Raw genomic sequence first — 22,281 nt, forward strand, 5'->3', positions numbered from 1 at the left:
TGAAGCTGAGGTCATCTAAGCAAGGCTCTTAACAGCTCCAAACTGGCAGAACTCTTCTTAGTTCAGCCAAGCTAAGAAAGTGAAGGGCATATGACAGCGAGACTGATAGGGTTTCCAGGGAACTCCAGAGAACATCTGTCCCATAGAATACCATTCATAAACAGGAAACTCTCTGTCTTAGAATTAATTAAGTTTCCTGTCACTGTCCTAATGCACTGTCAAGCTGTTCCAGAGTCTGATTACTCTGTTGGTTTGAAAACATGAAGTAAAAAGGCACTTGCAAATACCAATATTTGCAAATAACACTGCAATTATTTTGTGTTGCAATAACACTGGAATGAAGGGCGGGGGGGGGGCTAAAAAAGTCCATTATATCACTGGAGTTTGGTGCCAAAATAAAGTCTCTGTTTAGTAGGCATCAGCCCAGTTGGTACTTAACTTTTAGTAACTATTGCCATTTCTCTAAATAGAGTGAAAAAAAATTATACTGTGTCTCACTTAAGTTCTTTCAGACATTTGAAATGTAATTGCGACACCTCAAAATATTTCTCCTTCCTCACTTGTTGCTTGAAGATACATGACCATGTAGGGGATCAATTGTCATTTACGCGTTACCACACACTAGCAGTGTTGCAGCAGCAAATCTCTTAGCCTCCGGCAAACATCCAGTCATCTGCTTAACGCACTCCATATTGGATTACCTTGCATTTGGCTCATTCTATGAGTAGCAACACAGATACTTAAGTCAGATTAGCAAATAAACTAATTTTGCCTCTGAGCACTTAGACAAGAGGTCTTCATTGAGTTTTGCACCTCCAGTCAACTGCTGTGATCTGCCATTATCAAGAGACGGCAGCCACTCGGCCTCTTCTTCTCAGGTTAGGCCCAAAGAAAGGCTACTCATAAAACTCAAAAAAGGCCCAGAACTAAGCAAAACACACACACTCACTGCAGTCCCATGGGATGAATGAAAATGTTTTTCTCACAACTTACATGCCACCTCGTGACATCTTGGCCAGATGGGTATCTTGGAATTAGTTTATGAAGACAAGAAATTGATTTTTTTTTGAGAAGTATATCTGCAAGATTATGTCGCTTTGCAGCTAAGTATTGTTTTGTGGTAGAATGGCCACTGCATTCTTTCCAGTGCCAGTAAACCTACAAAATTCAGTATATGGAATAAAAATCTTCATCAATAATATATATTCATGGCACAACATGCAAAAGCTAGACTACTTTGTTTAAACCTTAAAATAAGCACTGAATTCTTGCAAAAGACTGTGACAGAATTAACTGGACAAAAAAAAGTTTCCCATGATCTGAAGTTACAATGGCGGCCACTTTGTTGAAAGCAAGTGAGACATTTGATTTTTTGTCCCAAATAAGTAAGGTTTTACCCAGTAAATCTGAAATAATATTAAAGGAGTGCTTGTTTAATAATATTACATTCTTAAATAAATCCTAAGATTGATATTTCACTTGTAAAATGTAAGTTTTTAAATGACTGTTTTCATCTTATTGGGCTTTAGAACCAGAGGGTGCTGCTACTACCAGCAAACAGCATCCTTTGCCTTTGACGCGTGCTTTTGAAGAACTAAGATGATCAGTTAAAATCACCTTCAGTTCCTGGACTTCTCCTTTAAGATAGAGAAAAAAAAAATCCTCAAACCAACCCAAAACTAACCTGTGCCTTCACAAGAGATGGCCCTCACCTTCTCCTCCCTTCATCCGCACGCATTTTCACCTCCTGCAAGTGTGGCCCGTGACCACCCCGATGGGGGCCCTCCTCGCACACCCGGCCACTCTCCCCACTCCCAGATGCCCCTCAGCCACGTCTCCAGCCATCCCCGTCCCCCGAGGCCTCCGTGAGGGAGGTGACCCCTCAGCCTCCCTCTTTGACCCAGACTGCCTGCTCCCCAGTGCCGTATTCCACCGTATTCCCCCGGGCCCCATCCATACCCTGCCAAGCAGCCCCAGTGTGTAAATGTTTCTGGCACTGGCATTTGTTAGGTTTTTTGTTTTTTTTAATAACGGTGTTTTGAGGGCGCAACACCCCACACGTTACTTTTAATCCCCGGGAAGGATGCGTGAGCGGTGAGCAGCTTGGCGGGACCGCCCTGCTGCCTCACGGGGCCTTCACCGCCAGAGCCGGCGGCGGCGGCGGGAGGGCTGAGCGGGGCTTCTCCTCCCGCCCGCCTGGGAGGGAGGCGGGGGCCGAGGGGAGGCCGCGGCGCTGGCGGGCGGCTGTGGCAGCGGGCGGAGGGGGCGCTGCCCGGTTGGGCCGCGCTACCGCCGCCGAAGGAAGTCGGCGCTTGGGCGGACGCACCCCGCCCGGGAGGGGAAGTGAAACCGAAATGCGCAGCGTGTGAGGGCGGGCAGGGGGCGTTGCCGCGGCCTCGCCGCCCGCCGAGGCTCTGCCCGGCCGCTGTGATGTCCCACAGGGCGCCAGGGGGGCAGGAGGAGGAGGAGGGGGCAGAGGAGGAGGAAGCAGCGGCGAGGGGCAGCCAGGTGCGGCCCAGGAGCCATGCGGAGCCCGCGGCGAGCGGCGGCAGGACCCAGGACCGGCATGAGAGGAAACGGAAGAGGCGGGAGGCGCAACAGCTCCAGACGCTCCAGCACCTGGAGTCCTTGTAAGGAGCGGAGGAGGGGAGGCTGCCCGGGGCTCCCGCCGCCCCCGGGCCCCGCCCGGCCCCCCGCTCTGCTCTGAGCCCCCCTTCCGGCGTTTGGGGCTTATTCAGTGTGGGGTTTGGGGGCGGAGGGGGTGGTGGTTTTTATTTTGTCCCTGCCCCCCCTCGGGAGACAGGGGCCCGTTCCCTTCCCGCAGCGGCTGCTCCAGCTCCGTTACATTTTAAAACCCTGTCCATTAAAAAAAAAGTAAGATTAAAAGCGTTGAGATCTGCCTGATTACTCCATCAGTAGCCCGCAGTGCTGTAAAAGATTTAGGCTATTTCGTTGAAAGGGGTGTAAAGGAATAAAAAAATCAGGCGGTTCACAAGAACACAGTTTTTTTTCCTTTCCGAGCGAGAGTAAAAGTCTGGGTTTTTTTTGTTTTTTTTTTTTGTGAATTGCACTGAACAGCGCTCGCAAAGTTATTGTAATAAAGACCATTTCATAGTGTCCTGGCATTTTAACTCCTAAGCACATGTGCTTTCTCAGTTGCTGTGCTCTACATCGCACCTGCTTGCTGATTGGATTTCAATAAATTTTATATCTGCTGTTAGCTCCAGAGAAATGCTGCAGGAAAGATGGTACTTTGGTCAGTAAGCTTCTGTCTTTAGGTTTAACACAGAGATAAGAAGATGAAATTGTTATATTGCTTTGGCTGGCGCAGCCAGGTGTAAGGAATGCTCTGACTTGACATTTTCAGCTGAGCATGGTTCAGCAGCGCTGGAGTAAAGAGATTTGGATCAGCGAGATCTTGGGGAGAGGTGCTGCAGAAAAAGAGGAGACAATTGTGCATTTATGGTAACTGAAGCTAAATTGGATGTACCACACATCCCTGTAAAGCAGTAAGATAAAAGCAGTTGTTCTCCCACAAGAACAGGAATCTGAAGGATCTTTGCAAGAGACGTGTGTGGTGATATAACAAACGCTGTACCTCAGTCTGCTTGCATCCAGGTATCTGTGTTATACTATACTTTGTGGTGATTATTGGTGGAGTAAAATTTAAGGGAATATGTAACGTGAAGGTTTTAACTCTGTAGCATTGAAATACTGTATTTTCTCGATTTATTTATCTTTGCTAAGCTTCAGGGTAACAATATTTCTATTGCTTTTCAGCTATGAAAAACCTCCCCCAGGGCTAATTAAGGTTGGTAAATATATTGCAGTAAATTTTTAGCATTGCGGGGGATTTTCACACAGCCTGTCTTTTAGGTGTTTATCTTAAGTGTCTATGTTACCTATATAAATTACAGAGAAGTAGATGCTTCCAGGGGAAAACTCAGAGATCCTCAGTTACAAGCTGACCTTTCTGACTTGGTCAATCCAGAATGAAATGTGCAGAATCAGCTGGAATGATACCAGTTCTTTCATCACCTCTTAGCACACACACTTAATGCATGGTGAAGCAGATTTTCAGTTTGAGTGACTTCTTTTCAGGATTCTTCTCTATTGCTTGTGCTCAAATATTTGTATAATATACTTTCCTTTCATAATGATATTTATTTTTGCCAAATTTACATACCTAAACCATAATCTAGTGCTTTTAACCTAAAAAATACTGCTATGTGTTGTAAAGGCTGTTTCTAATGGTTATGTCTTGTTAGCAGGAAGAGGAAAAAGAAGTCTCTCCTTGTCTGCTAAGTTTTTATTGCTATTATTTGTTTAAATAAATTACTAAAATAAAGAGGAAGAAATGGAATTAATATGGTAATAAAGTTCAGATTGGAAAATTCAAGGGTGAAGGGAAAAAGAAAATTACTTAATGCTGTTAAAAGGGTCAGGTATTTTAGATCCTTTATGTGTTACAAAAAAAAGAAATGTTACAGGGCAAATAGGTTCCATGTTAGGTGAAGGTCTGCATACTTGGAGTATTAATTTTTACCAAGTTAAAAAAAAAAAAAGAAGTTATTTTATTGTCCTTATCTTCTTCCGTAGGAGAATGAAACAAAACCAGAAGATTGCATACCTGATGTGCCAGGCAATGAAAGTGCACGAGAATTCCTGGCACATGCCCCGACAAAAGGGCTTTGGATGCCATTGGGAAAAGAAGTCAAAGTCATGCAGTGTAAGGCTGAAAATATTGCAGATGTCACTGGACCTTCCTCTAGCCATCGGTTTACTCTGGGGGAGGGCAGAATGGCTGGTGGACAGATGGCAAGGTCCCGGTAGATTGGCATCATATTGATAAAAAAGCAGCCAGTCCCTTGAAGGCTGTAACTAAATGTATAAAATGCCTTTTATGGGTGTTACATTTATCAACGTAATAGTTGTATCTATTTATTTATTTCAACAAATTGACAATATATTCCATAAATAAGGGGTTTTTTTTTTCTATTCTTCTTCTGAACTCAGAGGTGCAATTTACTGCCGCTTCTCTTTTTAAAGGTTGGAGGTGTAAACGTTATGGACACAGAACAGGAGATAAAGAATGCCCATTCTTTATTAAAGGCAATCAGAAATTGGAACAATTTAGAGTAGTGAGTACAAATACTGTAGTATTATTGCTTGTATTTTTTAATATTGATGATGCATAATCTTGCAAGTGAAGAGAAGCCTGTTAGATGATGCTTTGTTAAGGACTTTTCCTCTGTCTCTAGTATACTATAGATGCCGAAAATCTCCTAATAAAGAAAAAGCTACAGATGTGGTTGGATGTTTGACTACTTTGCAGAAAATCTACTCTTCAAGAGGAAAATTAGTAATTTTTACATTTAAATTGTAAATCTCTGAGAACCTGTTTCAACCATTATATTCAGTTTTTGTGATTAAAATGTCAGCGTAACAAAAAATGTTTAGTCAAGCTTCAGCTGCCCGCATTGCAGCTGCTTCAAGCCTTCCGCTCTCACTGTGAACAACCACATCATGAAGCCTGGTGTCTAGGTCTGTAATCCAGTCATTGTCTACAAGTCTGATCTCTTGCTACACGAGGCTGCATCTCAGTTCTGCAGATTCTTTCTGCATGACCTCTTTAACTTTTCCTGTTGCTCTGCACTGTTAAACTGTATTTCAAGCTGTCATCTCTTTGTGTCTTATGTCCTCTTTTCTATCCTTGAAAAATGTGACTCTGTCCAATCAGAATGCTACTGCAAAGAGTGTTTTTATCCCGCTCCCATGACCAGATTGCCTCTATTCTTCATTTTTCCTCAGGCTTCTTCTCTGTTGCTTCAAACTCTTGCTGTATGTCTAAGGCCCTTCATGGTGCATCCCCAACATCTTTCATTTACTACTGACATTTTAATTCCCACCTCTGGTCAGCATCTGATATGTCCTCTCTGTTGAACTCTTTGGCTGAATCTTCCAGCAGAAATGATCAGCCCATCTTTTTGCTGCATTCTCACATGGCATGAACTCACCTTAAGTATCTGCAAAGTTTGTTTGCTGTCTTCCTTCACAACAATTGTTTGCTGCAATGCGTGTTTAATTTAAAAATAACCGATTTAAGAACCAATAATGGTAGCACATAGCATGTTAGGATAACTCCAACTTCATTATCCGTTTGCCTCTATTCTTTACTCCTGTGTAATTGTATCCAAGTTTTTAAAATATGCTGTAAGGGCACAGCTCATTATGGCATTCTCTTGGTTAACTGTGATCGGAAAGGGAGAGAGACAGTATACCTAAGGAGACTTGCCTTTGCTGGTGATGTAACTAGATAAGCTTTTCCTAAAGTGAAAAAAAACCCCAACAGTTCAGATTAACAATGTAAAGTCTGAGAGTATACTTGTGAATTAAGAGGTCACTAAATGTATTTCATCTTTTGATAAAAGCCTCTTGCATTGGGTTGCTGTGGTTTATTTTTTTAAGAAATATAACAGTCAGTGATAAATACTTTTCTTTATCAACATTGGATTTCCTGTTTTTCACTTTAAAGGCACACGAAGATCCAATGTACGATATAATAAGGGAGAATAAACGTCACGAAAAAGAAATTAGGTAAGTGTGTTTCTTTAGTAAACTGCATTTTCAATTTGGTTTTGATATTGATAGCATGATACTAATGTATAGGTGAAACTTTTATGTAAGCTGCCCTTACCAACTCAGAACATTTTTTTAATGGCAGTTTCTTTATGTTGGCAGACACTAATGCATTTCTACTTTCTCAGTAATCACTCAGTAGTAGTTCTTATCTCTTTAATTCTATTAGCATCTATATTTTTTCTCAAAACAAAGTTTAAAGAGAGGTCATATTCATTTATGCCATAATATTCAGGTATTTGAGTTTAGTTTTGGTTTAGGCTTAAAAAACAGTTTGATTTTCTTTTTTTCTTTCACTGATTTCACTGAGATGTTTTCTAAAATTTGGTACATCAAAGTGCCTTCCATAGATGTGAAGGGGTGGATTTAGAAAGGTAGTTCGAGGCACCTGATGTTGTTCCTCATGTGAGGTCATTATTCAATATATAAAGCAGCAGAGTTCTTTAATGCTTTCTTACTTGAACTACATCAGTGAGATTACTGAAAAAACTATAGGTAACCCATAGAGTAGTGCTGCTGCTGCATGTGTTGCCTTTTTTTTCTTTAAAAAAAAAAAAAAAAGGCAAATCCTTGGAGAGAATACTGAAGACAACAATAAAATAAGCAAATATTTTGTCCCCATTTGCCAGTAATCCATGAAAATTTCAGAGGAAGAGTGCCTCTTAAAAATATCTCTGCATCTAAATTAGAGTCTACTCTGTCTGCTTCATTGGCATCATCTCTGTATCAGCAGGGCAATTAATTTCATACCATAATCCTAATATGCATCTCTGTATGGGTAAGCATAGAACTTGTTATGGTGGTCTAGTGATAGCTGTTCCCTCATTATTTTGCACATATAAATATTGGCCAATAAGCTAGTCTGTCTTTGATGTCCTATGGGATGGAAAGTCCCTGAGAGTAGGCATCTGCTCATCTCAAAAGAGGTTGCTTTTATCAGTCTGTGAAAATTGTTAACAGGAGTGTCATTCAGCAAAAGAGGAAGTGTTCCCCTGCTCTTTGCATGCAGCTTCCATTTCTCAAGCTAGGAAGAAAACGGATGAAAGCTAGAATAAATTATTATAGGTAGAGGAGGGCCAGAAAGGATTCTCATTCATATTTTTTAAACTCAGGATACAGCAACTGAAGCAGCTCCTGGAGGACTCTTCCTCAGATGATGATGATGATGACAGTGATGAGGATGATGAAGATAGCAGCAGCTCTACTTCCTCAGAGTGTAGAGATAAACACAAGAAAAAAAAGAGAAAGAAGGAAAAGAAAAAAAAAGAAAAGAAGAAGAAGAGAAAGAAAAAGCGTAAATTGTCTAAGTCTAATGAGAAGTCAGAATCTGATTGACAGCAGTCACCTCTGATTGACAGCTTATTGACCTCTACTTGTGAACTGCAGGGAAAGATCCAAAGAATGAGGGAGAAACCACCAGAAAGGGCTTTATTAAACTCAGAACATACAGATGGATACATCCAGCATCCTACACTGGCTGTGCTCTTCTGCCCCTCTGCAGTGCTGCAGCCAGAAAGAGAGCTGCGTTAAACAATACTCAATCAACCGTATCTTTATAACGTCAAACCTGTGCTAATGGTCATTCATCTTGGTCAAATTTGGCCTTAGCATTGCCACATGTGACTGTCAGCAGAAAGCAGTGACTACCAAGGTATTGCCAACAAATCTGCAGAATTCAGCAGATTTTTCTATTGAAGTGTCTTTTCTCCATGAAGTTATTTTATTACATACGATGCCTCATTGTAATGAGACTGTGGTTTGCACCATGCAGAGCACTGAGAGTTCACTTACAGTGCTTATAATGAGCAGGTTGTACTGTATTTTTTGTCTCTGCATACTGCCTGTGTGGTGAAGTTCAGTGTACTCATCCCAGTACTGGCAGCTAGGGAAATAAAGAGCACTGCTGAAGGGGGAAAAAGTTAATCAAGGCGATTTACTTTTAACTGCAGTGTCAGCAAGACTTGGTTTTTTTTTTGTGTAGCAAAATCTCAACATCACCGTTAACATGCACAGTTCTGCAACACTGAAAGTGATCTCTAAAGCATAGGAGTAGGACCCAAGTGTCAGATGTTCAACTTTACAGTAAAGAGGTAGTGTTTTAGTTATTTTAAAAGGGGGGTTTCATGTTAGAAGTGAAGAAGATTAATTTCTACATACACTTCAGTATCAGTTGTTTTGATACATTTGAGGGCTTTTTTTTTTCCTTTTAAAAAGGCTTGGGGAAGTAAACTCCAACTTATTTATGTTGACTGGAATGATTTTACATAGTAATATTTTACAAAGCATCCCACAAGAAAGCATAAAGCTTTCAAAAGGGTTTTCAAGTATATGCATATAAGCCATAGAACAGTAGTAAAGAACTTGTAAGCAGGAAGAAGAGAAAGTTTTGTGTGCTTAATTAACCTTGTGGACTGATCACACTTTTCTTTCAAATAATCTTGCAAGGCAGACTTGACTAGGAAGATTGAGATAGCTATAAACTGCATTAGAGTAAGCATCTTTTTGAAAACACCAAGGTACAGTGGTACAAAGCTGTGACTTGAGGACCTAGATGATGTATAGTGGTAGTCTGCAAAAGGAGAAAGAAAAATAGATTTGCTTTGAAAGGACTAGGAAGGACTTCTATAGAAGTTAGCCTCTGTGGTTATGCTTATATTGAAAAATAGTATTGTAAAGCTCTAACATCAGTAGAGTGAGCATTAACAGGGAAATGAAGGAACCATAGACTAAAATGCATTTAAGATTTTTCCTCTTGAGAGCTTTAGAAGAGAGGACAGGGGAAAGTATATGTTGAAATGTGTTTTCTCCCTCCTACATGTCTAAGAGTCATTTAGTAAAAATAAACCCCATTCCTTGCCATTTATTCACAATATGTTCTGGGGAAAGACAAGGTAGTCAAGGCCTACTTCCAAAAAGATTATCTTATTCTCAGAGTTTGAATGTGAAATTATGTTTTAGCCTCCAGTATTATTTAGCAAATCTCCTTGTGGTAGGATCTACTGGTGACTCCTGATAGTTCCCTGTATCAGCATCATCAAAAATTCAAAGCTCCTGGCTCTTTCACCAGAAGAAAAAAAAAAAAACAGCTGGAATAGCATGAGGAGATTTATAATGGCCTGGTTCTCTGTATTGCCACATTTGGTGCTGAGAAAATCCTTCTGTTTATAGCACTGCTGATAGTCAGACAGATGCTGGAGGCGACAGCTAGTATTCACCCAATGCATTCCAAGAGAATTCTTACTCAAGCTTGTCTAGAGCAGAGCTGACCTAAAGATCTCTTCAGGTACTTCAGCTTTTGTCATTTAAGAGTCTTCTGAAGTTTAATTAACTAAAAACAAACTCAGTTTTTCCTTCGTCTGTCATTCCTTGTTAATGGGTGCTTCCCATTTTACCTACCAGGATTTACCATTTGAACAATCCAGGAAAAAACTGTAGAAGACCATTCTCTAACTTAGATCAAATGCAATTTAAAAACTTGGTTTGTGACACCACATCACTGTTCTGTACCAGACTGAAGGCTGTTTACCCAGTATCTTTTTCTGTTTGTGGTCAATAGTGGATGCCTACACAACAGAGCAGTGCAAACTATAGTGGCATTATTTCTCTTATTTCACCAAAATGCTATCTCAGCCTCTGCTGCTTGTAGTGCAAGTACTAAGTCATAGGTTATATTTTAGTATTTAGTAGCCTTCGATTTTTTTTTTTTTACATCTAGTGACTTCTTGTAAACTTTACAGTTGCCTTCAGCAAAGATCTCTAGAGAGTAAGTAATTAGCTAGTGAAGAAACATTTACTTTCAAACTGCTCCCTGCTAGTTTCGTTTCATACACCCTAGTTCTTGTACTTGAAGACACATGAACAACCGATTCCTATTCATTTTCCCCATATCATTACCAGTTTTATAGATCTCTGTCATATCTCATACCTGAAGATTTTAGTAGTTCTCTACTGAAACTGATAAAAGCAGAGCTAATTTCAAAATTAAAGCTGACAGTTTCAACAGAGTAAAACTTTGAGTAGTGCTGACTGGCAGCCAGGGCTAGAGTGCTAAGAAGCATGATTCATTTCATTTAGCATTTTAAACAGCACCAAAGCTGGCATTTAAGAGACTCTAGGTCTAGGCTACTATTTCTAAGAAGAGAGGAATATCCACCCCCATTTATATTAATGGAAATTAATTCTATATAGAAGTAAATATAGAAGCAAGATAGAAAGCCATAGTCTTAAAAGACTAATGAGCCTTATGTTTTAAGTCTTAACCATTGAACTATTTATGTTTTTGTTCCAAGAATCTCCCTCCTCCCCCAGCAATTCTTGCCTTCTATATCAACATGTACATTTCCATTTTAAAGTCCTGTTGAAGCCCAAGTGATAGTAATAGCGTGATTGTATAGTCCCATGAATCTAAGCAAGTGTGAAAGGCAGCTACAGCATACCTCATAGGCAATACAGGTTAACAGGTCTTCAGCTTCCAGGTCAGTTTATCTTCATACTCTGAACCATTCTTTTCAGAAGAATGACTTCAGCAAAAATACCGACAATTTCTTTGGCTGTGAACTTACTTGGGGTTTATAGTCTTGTTGACTGAGATGGCCAGTGCCAGTGAGTCAGTCGGGGAATCAGAGGGGGGTTTTTTTGGGGTTTTTTTTTTGGTTGTTTGTTTGGTTGGTTTTTTTTGTTTTAAAACAGTGCTTTTGTTTTCCCTTGGTATGCCTACAGTTAGCATGCAATGACTGGATCTGCCATTGGTTCCTGTCTCACATTGTTTTATTTTAATAGATCTGTAATTAAACTTTTCAACATAAGGCAGAAAACAGGACATTGTAACAGGGAAGTGTTTATGCCACGCAGATGCTACCAAATTGAAAATTAAAATACAGAATTTAAACCTGGCAAGCCAACGTAACCCACTGGCTCCACTTCAGTGATTACACCACACCCACTTTGCAACACAAGTTTTAGTTAGCTGCAAATAATGACTTAAATTCTGAGTCACAGACAGTAAGTCTGTCCAAACAAAGCTCCTAGTATGATGGTCTCAGAGGCCTCTAAGGTTTATTACTGGTGTGCCAAGCAGCAAATAGATTCTTCAGCTGCACTTCAGCAGAAGCTTCAGGAAGCGTGTGAAAACTTCACAGGCAATGCAGTGCTGCTACAGTTACAAGTTCACATTACTGCCAGCACTGCATTTAATCACTAGGCAATCTAGCTGCAATGGTAACAAAAGTTGACACATATATATGTCTGTAAAATTAAATCTGAAATATCACTGCAGCTAGTTACCTGGCTGAATAAAAGAGCCTGGACTGTAATTCACTGCCTTGTAAAATGCTGTTTATACTTCATAACCTTTCTGAAGCATGGCCATTTTACCCATTAGAACATTAGTTATAGTTGTAAGCCCACTGACTTAAGATGCAGTCCACAAATTATCCATGCTGCTGAGTGAAGAAAGAGCCAAGTAGAAGATTTAGTTATAAGGTCACAGGACTAGCACTGTCAGAGCAGAGTACACCACATATAACATCATCCAAGAAGTATTTCTGGAGCACTAGAACATTCATGCATACTACCTTGAGCGTTGGTGTGGATCCGTAGCATGGGCACACTACAAGATTTTAAGAAATTAGTTTAAAAAAAAAAAAGCATTTCTTTTCAGACAAAGAGCTGTCTAAACACTCATACTGCTACTCCCTCACACATTCTTGGGAGCTATAGCATGACTAGGCTGCAAATTGCTTCTTACGCCTGGGTAGAGAGCACTGACTAGGTGCAAGACCTGTGAAAGGGTGACTAGCATGATCTTGGGAGTACCTGTGAAATATTAGCCATTCTCAAAAATAAGAGTGTCATTAAGTGTGAGGTCATGAGTATTCCTTTATCAGACAAGCAGCGAAAGACAAACAGTTAAATCTGTCAGCAGAACTGGCTTAGTATTCAATCCCAAAACTACACTCAAGTTCTGGGAAAAAGAAGTCAGTCCTTACCCAAGATGTCTCAGTTGTAGCTGAAGGTTACTCTTAGGTCATCACTTGTAGTCTTCAGTTGAAGAGATTCTACCACACTTTATTCTGATGGGAAGAATGAGTATCCCCCTCTAAGAGCAGCAGATTCCTACATTAGGTAGCCAAGAGCAGCAGTCCTATGTTTTACAGAGTATTGAAAAGCTCCATGCTTGAAGTAATTCTCTTCCCTATTTTATTCTTTGAGGTTCTGATGGAACAGAGGTTTTGTGCAGCACAAAAGCCAAATAGGAATTTATATTCCTTATTTTCTTGCAGTGCTTAGGGTAGAGAGGAAATAAAAACTTGTCATCACAGTCTTAATGTGGATCTTTTCCCCTAAGGGCTTGGGGTAAAGGCTATAATCACAGTAGCTCTTTAACAAGTAAGCAAGCGCTACTAAAAATAATAGATCAAAAATCAATTGGGTAGGGAAACCTCAATATTCCTCACCGAGGAAAAACAGCATAGCTTCAGTTACAGGTCAAACTAGTATTAGGTAGGCACAAAAATTGAATGCAGTCACAGGAAATGCTACTTTTATCGATGTAGGTTACTCTAGGGCACAGACAGAATAAGAACATTGGGAGAGGAAGCAGAAGATAAGTCCTGTCTATCCCCCCACTCCTTTAATAAAGATTTTTTTTTTTTTTACTACAGTTTCCCCTCAGTTTTTCACTCACACTATCACTTTATTTGGGAATCATCCAAGAATGGCAGTATCATGTTTTTTCTTCTCACATGGTGATACTAGCCTTCATAGACATGGGGGGGAATAAATAAAATAAAAAAAAAAAAAATCACACATTTTTGAGCTATCCACCTTATCTAGATCAGTCTATTTCCATTATTGATAAGATAGCCCAGAGACCTAGTTTTATGATCTTAGTTCTATGAAGAGACTTTTCTGTAGTGAGTTGCCAAGGACAATATCAACTATAATAGAAGCCATCACTAAGAAGTCAGGAAGCAGGGCATACCACTGTTGTAAAAACTTCTGTTTCACCTTCAAAGACCACCTCTCCAGCACACGGTCTCTGTAGAGGTGTCAGAAGCCTCCACAGAAAAAAAAGGAGGAGAAAGGGGAAATACCACATCAACTCAGTGCTTTAGTTTTTAAATGTATGACTGAGCACTAAGACAGTAAGATCTGAGGAACTGCCTTGAAATTTCAAGTGAGTATTTGACTTGATACAGCATTAACTGTATTCCTTTTTACTTTGACAAAAAACAAACACAGCCAAAAATCCAGCTGATGGAAGAAAATCTTGTACCTATGTCCACATCATATAGACAAACTGACTATGAATGGTGAGATGACATTGACAGGCATCACAAGCCTGCAGAGCTTAAGAACAGGACAACAGTAAATAGCATGCTACAATGGTATGGATGCACATACATCCATACCATAAACTTTGTTTCCATGTATCAGTGGAACACAAGTAGTCTCAAAGTGCAATTCTATTAAATTTATTCTTTAAATAGTGGACATGCTAGTTGTAAAAAGGTGACTTCAGTGTTAAATACTTAATTCCATTTTAATAGTGTCCTCAGTCTTTACAGTGCTACTTCTTACCCTTTAAGAGTCCACAGCAACTTACAAAACATACAAGAGGATAACAACTGAGGTTTGGATTTATGGAAACCTCCAGTATATTTTCCCTCTCCTGTCCCAATATCTGCAGTTATCTTCTCTTAGAGGACTTTCTTGTTCCATGTCCTAAAGGAGGGAAAAAAATTAAGGTATGCATTCTCCCTCCAAATAATATATGTAAATTTGCTTCTAAAGAAAGACTAGGCATCAGTGATTGCCTTCTTCTGTCGCAGGAGAGGACACTGATGATTGATATTAGAATTATGTACTCAACTTCCCAGAATGGATAAATTTTGCAGGAATGGTGTTGGACTACAGAATATCCCAGTATAATAGACAGATAAGAGTTCCATCTCAAACTCATAGCATATTTTCAGCGTGCTCTTGTCCAACACCAACTATTCCTGGGGCAAATATAAGAAGTATTTTGGGACTATGTAAGTGTCCTGGATGCTTTTACTAAAAAGGGTCAGCAATTAAAGATTTAACACTGATGTTTAAATAATCTGACTTCAAGACTGATGCCAATTTTGATTAGTAAGATGCTTCAGTCTAAATTTCTGTTTCTGGCCTTGCAAATCCTCTATTTAATATGAGAAAGACAGTCTTTCCCTAACTGACTGAATATTCAAGACAGCTTTACTATGCCAGATTGTTCTTTTCCAGAAGAAACTCTGGTCATTTAGGTAGCTTCTTGTACGTACTAACTCTTTTAAGTTTACAAACCTTTTCAGACTCTCCCACAAATGCACAAAATCATATTTGTTATTGAACCTACTTCAATACTTGTTATTTTCCCCATTGCCCTCCGAAATAGGAAGAAGTTCCTAATCTATAAAGTTGAAATCCTTAAGAGTTCTCTAGGTGCATTTATGTTGTATCAAGTTAGTGTTCTGGCTGAGACAAACCTGTAGCTTAAATAAAAGGGTATCCTGCAAAGTGACACAGGCCCCATAATTTTAAAAAGTTAGTAGAACAGTTTGAAAAGCAACTAGAGTAAAATAGCAGGTTTCAGTAGTTTGTTTTTTTCTTTCCCCTCCACCCTTTCCCTTAAATGAAGGGTAGGAACCTAACCTGGTCAAAGCTGCAACAGTATTCATAGCAAACTGAGTTAGTGTTCAAAGTTTAGCTTGCTTTTTTTCTTCATTTTGTCTGCATACATAGCGTTTGCTATTATTTCACAAGCTATCCAATATCCTTGCAGTTCGAACCAAGAACCATCAGTGCCTGAGACAATAATGAAAAATGCTTGCAACAGTCATTTTTGTACCTTGTCACTGCGTACCAACCTTTGCGCACACCGCTTTTAGGCATCTCCCACAGTTCTGCTTCTTCTACCTCACATCTTGTGTCTCTGCGTTTTGAAGGTGGCTTCCCTATTCTTTTCTTCTTTAGTTTAACCAAAGATGGCCACTCTAAATAGCAAGATACAACTGGTGTTATTTCTCCAAGGCATAGTCTTAAAGCAGATTTAAGCTTTGCTTTCCCCAACTGGTCTGTAGCATTCCTTTTTCTCCCTTTCCTTTATGTGCCCATTTTAGTGGCAGATGAAACTGACACTACATATGCAAAGCAGTCTTATATGTCTACCATATTTAATCACTATCTAACCATAATTCAGGGTGCAATGTATTTTGGGTCATAACTTTGATAGGTGCTAATGCAGCAAAAAAAAGAACCCAGTGGGAGTTGGATAATTCTGCTGTAGTTCACTTTCTCACTGTTCAAGCCTAGTTGATAGCTGTCCAAGTGACTCAACTCACCCATTGTCTTTAAAAAAAACCCCCTCAATTCTTCAGACCTGTTAAGTCATGCACCACAGGTACACAGTTTAAGAAGCCAAATTTAGCTTCTATTACTGTTAAAACAACATATCTTGTTTAGCCAAACCCCCTTTACTTGCAGCGCACTTAAGATTAATTTGAAGAAACCAGTCCTAAGATAAGCAACATTCTTAGAAGTGCTAGTAAAATTACACCCTTTTGAGGCATCCATTGGCATGAACAGCATTAATAAGAAAACAGTTCCTGCTTCCTAATACTGAATGTGATAGCTTCTTGAAATTACATAGGCTGGAAAAGGAGGAAGAGAAAGCAGGGAGTAACAAAAGCTAAACATCCTCAGTATGCCATACCATCTATGACTTCAAAGAGATAGAAGGGACATGCTGAAAGTTAAAGGTAACATAATTTTTTAGAACTGTTTTATTATCTTCATGAATCGTAAGGAGCTAAGAACAGTGCTGCTAAAGTAAAATGTTTTGAACTTTTATAAAGCAGGCTAGCATAAAAATCCCACAACATTTTAAAGAAATCTGTGGATAGAGAGAATAGAAAGCCTCCAGTGCAGGCAAATCCCAAACATTGACATTGGTCAAGCAGGAAAGCAATGCAGAGAATGAACTCTAAGAAATACACTCTAAAGAACAGTCTAGTGGGCTGCTGATACAGGAAACTTGATGTATATTATCACTAAACTGAGAGAAGCAAGTCAGTCTGTTCTGAAGATAACTTCACTCTTTGTTATTTGATAGACTAATCATTGAAAGCTCATGTCCCAGGAGAGTAGTAATACTCAGACTACAGCAAATTCTACAGTTGTTCCAACAGCATTTACACTAAGAAACACCCGTAAGAGCATTGAGAAACAGAGCTGAATTCCAAGTAGACCTTAATTGTAAAGAAAAAACATTCTGCTTCAGGAGGAAAGAAAAATATATGGAAACTATCTAAATTTTTTACTTTGTTAGAATAACTTGGACGGGTTCATCTTTTCCTTAACCACATCAAGACAATTTACTCTCAGACATCCTTTAGCAGTAGTGGTGCAACTGTTGGTCCATGGTAGTTTCTCTGAACATTGTCCTATGTAGCTATCACACATGACTTCCTATACTCATCAAGATTAGGAACTACCACTGCATGTGCACTCAAGAGAAGCATTATCTGGGTAAAGAATTAATACTACAGTTTATGGCAGTAGCAGCTTTGCACAAATAAGGGCTTTGCTCAGCTACATCAAAGTACTTGATGCTTTGATTTCCCATGGTACCTTTTAAAAAAAAAAAAAAGTAGCTATAATGCATCCTTATTCACATGTTTGAGTTTGAGAAGGATATAAATATACCGTGAGATGTACTGACTGACAGGCATTTAATCAATACCAGAGCAATGAGAATTACTTTTATTATCTTCAAATCTTATCCAAATATCATAAGCTTGCTATTTTGTATCCTATCCTTTTACACGTTCCTTGAGAACAGAAACACACTGAAGAAATAAGTTGTACCTTGTTCTTTGCTCTTGGCTGGGGGTGAGAAACTACCATGTGTTTGGCTGGTAAATTTGGGTTTAGCACCACTTCTAATCCAATACTCTTCAGGTGGTATCCCTGTGTTCTTCCTTAACAGCCTTCCTAATTAAGAAAAAAAAGAAGAAGGTTGATTTAAGGTCAGTATTTAATTTTGCTGATGTTAATATACTGTTTGATCCACAGGTCAGAATGCAAAGCTAGCTACTGAATCTAATTGTAAGAGTCTATTAAAATAAAAACATAGTTTTCTGGAGACCACACTTGACAAAAATTACAAGCTGCTTTAAGTCTGCAGATTTTGTAGAAAGAAAGTAAGGTTTAAGAACACTAAGCCTGTTATTAGAAGTAGCCTTTCACAATACAAGACTATACTAAACAGCAGCCACTTACTGAAGTTCCCACATAATCAGTTATGAACTCTGACTGATAACTCTGCTTATTCTCAGCTCAGATTACTCAAAGGTAGATATTGGTAGAAATTGGATTAAACAAAATGTTCTTTTCCAGATCAAATTTAATACAATTTCACACTGATTTTGTGAAATTACAGCAAAACTTTTTTTTTTGCTAACAGTAAGAGAGGAGCAGCAGCTACAATTAAAAAAAAATAATTATGTTTTGATTCCTCTTCTACAGAGGAGTTACACAGAGTATGACCACCAAATTATAATTAACTTAATCTTGTTTAATCCACCCAACATGGGTCTGCAATGAGAGAGTCAGTCTGTGTAAATTTAAATGCCAAGTTTCCAAGATTTTGAACAACAGTCAAAGTATAGTTCAAATGACCTTAAGCTCTTCAAATGAATAAATTGCCACTAATGTCAGAAAGTTAAGTATATCAAATCTAACTCAAAGGAGAGTTTCTACAAAATTCTCTGCTGGTTGTGAAGATGCAGGATCCTCATGCAATAAGTAAAAAATGTCAGCAGACTCCCTCTGCCTCACAAAAGTATTCTGCAGTACTTCTGGCTTCAAGTGAAACCTGAAGCTACAACATTCTCCGACCTTCACACTGATTCAAGCTACAATTTTCAACTGCAGTTAGGCAGGGTTTGTGTGTTCTGTGAAGCAGCACTTTGTCCTCAGCAGTTAGCTTACCTCCCAAGAATTTCCATAGCGTTCGCTGGTGTTCAAGTCCCTCTTTTGCTGAAGGCCTCTTTCTTGCATAGTGCCTGTAGTCACTGTGTGCAGCTTCATCTTGTTCTCTCTCCTTTGGCTTGTAAACTACACCAATGTTTTCACCAAGCCCACTCCTAGTTTTTATTTTCTCTGGAGCAGGCCAGCTAATTAATTGAGCTGGTATACCATTTTTAGGTGGTTTCCAAAGAACCCTCTGGCCAACTTGGTAGAAGCTTCCTTTAGTAGGCATCAAGATTCCATATGGAGTGGCTTCTTGAAAGAAATACTCAATTTCATCCATGTCATCTTCATCCTCATCCTCCTCATCCTCTCCATCTTCATCCTCCTCTTCTCCCCTCACAGAGTATTCTTCAGAGTCCTCAACTTCTGACAAACTCTTAGATGCTTTTTTCTTGAGATAATTTATTTTTTTCTGACCAGAAGATCTAGGAAGGGCTACCGGCTTTCTACCTTTACTAGAAGCCTTTTTAATCTTCATAGTTGAAGAGTTTTTGACATCTTGGTCATTCAAGCTGTTCATCTGCTCCCTTCCTACCACTTCATCTTCATTAAGGGAGCCACTACTTTTAATTTTCTCTTTCTCTAAGCCGTCTGTACTCTTCTGGAAAGTATACATGCTTTTCTGAAGCACATAGTCAGGGACAAAATAAGACACTGGGGCATTATCAATAGATGAGCCTTCCTCTCTAGAGGACATGTCATCAGAAGAAAGACTGAGTACACTTTGGCGTTTCCTTTGTGGCAAACAAACATCATAGTTGTAGTTTGTGTCCATACTGTCCAAACAAGCCAGCCAACTATTAGAGGGAACATGCTTCTCAAAAGTATTTGGTGTGAAGAATCTATTATCTGTTTGAGATTCATTGGTTGCATTGTGGCTTAGATTGAGCTTTTTCTGCTGAAAACTCAAGTCACTCATTGCCTCCATACTAGATGGAAGTAGTCCTGCTTGTTGAATAAAGCTGGGCTCTTCTTGAGAAGCTTTTGAGCCTGTAGATTTTTTAGAGCTAGATTTCTTAGCTACTACCACATCCTGTTTTACCACTGGTTGATCTGCACTAACAGATCTTGCCAACTCTGTGATTTGCACTGCCATGGTTTCACGTGAGGGTGATTTTGCCCGTTGACTTGTATTCGCTTGCTTTTCTGCATCCAGCTTCATTTCATTATTTTGGATCTCTTTTTCTTGCGCAGTTTCAACACTCTGTTTTGTGGTGAGAACAGCTTTTCTCTCATCTAAGTAAGCTCCTGGCACCATTTTCTCCCCTTCATGAGGGCCATATATCATTCCTTCACATGAACTAACAGCAAATAAGTCACGCTGCACTATATTCTCGGGGATTGGTTTCCCACTTGCAACATCATACAAAGGGATAGTTTCTTTAAAGGACTTCCACAGTTGAATAGCTGGAGAGCCATTTCCGTACTCTATCCTCACTTCTTCCTTCTCAAAGGCATAGCTTCCAGTAGGAAGATTTCTATACTGTGTAGAGCTGGAAGGGCTCTTGTTATGAAACTCTCTATCTACCACAATGGAAGATCCAGATGAATCTTGTTTCTCTGAAGTACTTGCAGTCTCTGTACCTATACCGGAAGAAACACAGGCCATATTTCCTGCATCACAACCTTTCGTTTCTGTACGAGTATCCTGATGCTTTTTTTGCTTGTTTTCAGGCTGTCTAGGATCGGTCTGTGTTTCTTTTGTCTCCATTTTTTTCCCACGGGTACTATACTGTCTAAATCTTGTTGCATGATAAAACATTGGGGAAGGTGGGGGAGCATTAAAATAAGGCCTTCTGTTAATTCTTGCATGCATTGGATGCTGTGGAACAAAATATCCAGGGTACTCATGGAGCGCAACAGAATAAAATGGAAAATATGGATTTCCACTTCGGAAGCCTAGACATTGGGGATAAAAGAAAGTAAAGACAAATATATCTTCTTTCTGAAATAAGTCATTCTGATTAAAAATTGCTTGCATACACAGGGACAGCTACAAGGTCAGGTAAGTAAAATACTCCATCTGTCAATGCTTTGAAGCAAATCTAGTGCAGAAATCCACAGAGAGTTCCTTGTTATGAAACAGCTTATCCAGACAGCTACACATTAACTAGAGCTTGATTTTTTTCCTTGGAACATATACCAGTTAGCTTTCTGTACTTTTTTTTTTTGCTGGTTTTTGGACCATGCTATAGCATTTCTTTGAAAGAGACAGCTCCAGATAGAAGTTAACTCAGGTATCCCATTTACAAGACACATTTAACAATATTGTTTCTGGGTGGATTTTTAGGTTTATATTTATCCATACATACATGGAACTCATATATACACACATAATTAATCGTTAGGCACATTCTAGAGCTCTGTATCTGTAGGAAAACTATTACTTAGTATTTTACTTAATTTCTGGTTTCCAGAAACAGATGCTTTCCCGCACAAGAGCTACACATTTAACTAACACTTCATAAACCAGATCTATGACAACTAAAACATTACATTAACTCTACCTTAAACTCCCAGGAAGCTTGTTGACACAGATACGCATTGGTTTCCTCCACTCCAGCAGTAATTTACTAAGCAAAGTTACCACAGACAACTCTCATTTACCTTACCTGGAGCAGGCACGCAGTATGGACTGTATGCATGACTGAGGTACCATGGACTTGGAAAAGGCTGTTGCGCTGTTGGCTGTGCATAAAAAAAGGGTCTTGTGTGGTTTGTGGAATACGATCCACTTTCTGAAGTTGAGGCAGTATTCATTTTTTTTTAAACACTGAAAGAGATAAGTTATCAAGATTAACCACTTGAAAACTGTGGGACTTTATTATTTCTATGCTCTGTTAGAACTCAGCAGACATTCCTCTCCTGGCCCAACAAAACTAGATCTTTCCAGAAGAAAATTACTATCTTCCAAACAGAAAGTAGAAAAATATCACGGCCAAATATTTTATTTCTCCTTTGCCAAGCAAGCTTTTGTGTGCAGCTCTAAATATTAGTACTTAAAGCCAATCTTATAACACATCTTAAAGCCACAGGACAGTCTGCATACATCCATATAAGTAGTATTAGTATTCCACCCAATTAAAAACTAGCAGCAATAGAGGGCTTCACACAATCAGAAGTTTCGTGCTTCATGAAGAAAAAAAACAACAACAACAAAAAAAACCACTTCTCAATACCAACAAATATGTTGTGTTTGAGATCACAGTAAGAGCTCTGTTAGTTCAGGATTTGTACTTTATGACATACTTAAGAACAATGACAACTAACATAATAAACCAAATATTTCAGTGACACCATGCTTCCTGTGCTTAAACTAAGTGACAGATAACAAAAAAAAAACCCCAAATCTTTATACATAAATTCACATTCAAAGCCATACAGATTTCCTCCCACATTTACATATTTCCTCAGTTAACTAATAGACTAAGTTCAGTCCATTCCAACCCATGCAAGTGATAACAACCCTATCAAACATCACCCATAAGAAGAAAAGCAATCAAAGAACACAAAAGATGTAGTGACCACACAGAGGGGGAAAAAAAAAAAACAAACCCTAAAAAAAACCAAACACCCCCCCAGCAGTTC

The 22,281-nt window shown here is 39.2% G+C and overlaps 2 protein-coding genes across 3 annotated transcripts; one reads left to right on the forward strand and one right to left on the reverse strand.

Moving 5' to 3' along the window:
• Window positions 1-2,393: 2,393 nt before the first annotated feature.
• Window positions 2,394-8,582, forward strand: RP9 (RP9 pre-mRNA splicing factor). Of its 2 annotated transcripts, XM_086742991.1 has the most exons (6): window positions 2,416-2,630; window positions 3,781-3,811; window positions 4,600-4,729; window positions 5,050-5,141; window positions 6,536-6,597; window positions 7,752-8,582. In XM_086742991.1, exons 1-6 carry the CDS (start codon window positions 2,431-2,433, stop codon window positions 7,972-7,974), a joined length of 738 nt encoding a protein of 245 aa, XP_086599117.1. In that variant the 5' UTR covers window positions 2,416-2,430; the 3' UTR covers window positions 7,975-8,582. The 2 variants fall into 2 exon arrangements, with proteins under 2 accessions (XP_086599118.1, XP_086599117.1); XM_086742992.1 differs by lacking the exon at window positions 3,781-3,811 and having other exon boundaries at window positions 2,394-2,630; window positions 4,600-4,829.
• A 5,722-nt stretch (window positions 8,583-14,304) lies between these two features.
• On the reverse strand, window positions 14,305-22,120 carry LOC104486194 (uncharacterized). Its single transcript, XM_086741705.1, has 5 exons — window positions 21,306-22,120; window positions 18,652-20,592; window positions 17,527-17,652; window positions 15,528-15,653; window positions 14,305-14,364 (listed from the first exon to the last, which is right to left on the reverse strand). The coding sequence occupies exons 1-5, from the start codon at window positions 21,451-21,453 to the stop codon at window positions 14,330-14,332; spliced, it is 2,376 nt and encodes a 791-aa protein (XP_086597831.1). The 5' UTR covers window positions 21,454-22,120; the 3' UTR covers window positions 14,305-14,329.
• Between the last annotated feature and the right edge of the window lie 161 nt (window positions 22,121-22,281).

This window comes from Chlamydotis macqueenii, chromosome 2, assembly GCF_036417535.1.
Source record: "Chlamydotis macqueenii isolate bChlMac1 chromosome 2, bChlMac1.mat, whole genome shotgun sequence".
In the NCBI taxonomy this organism is placed as follows: domain Eukaryota; kingdom Metazoa; phylum Chordata; class Aves; order Otidiformes; family Otididae; genus Chlamydotis; species Chlamydotis macqueenii.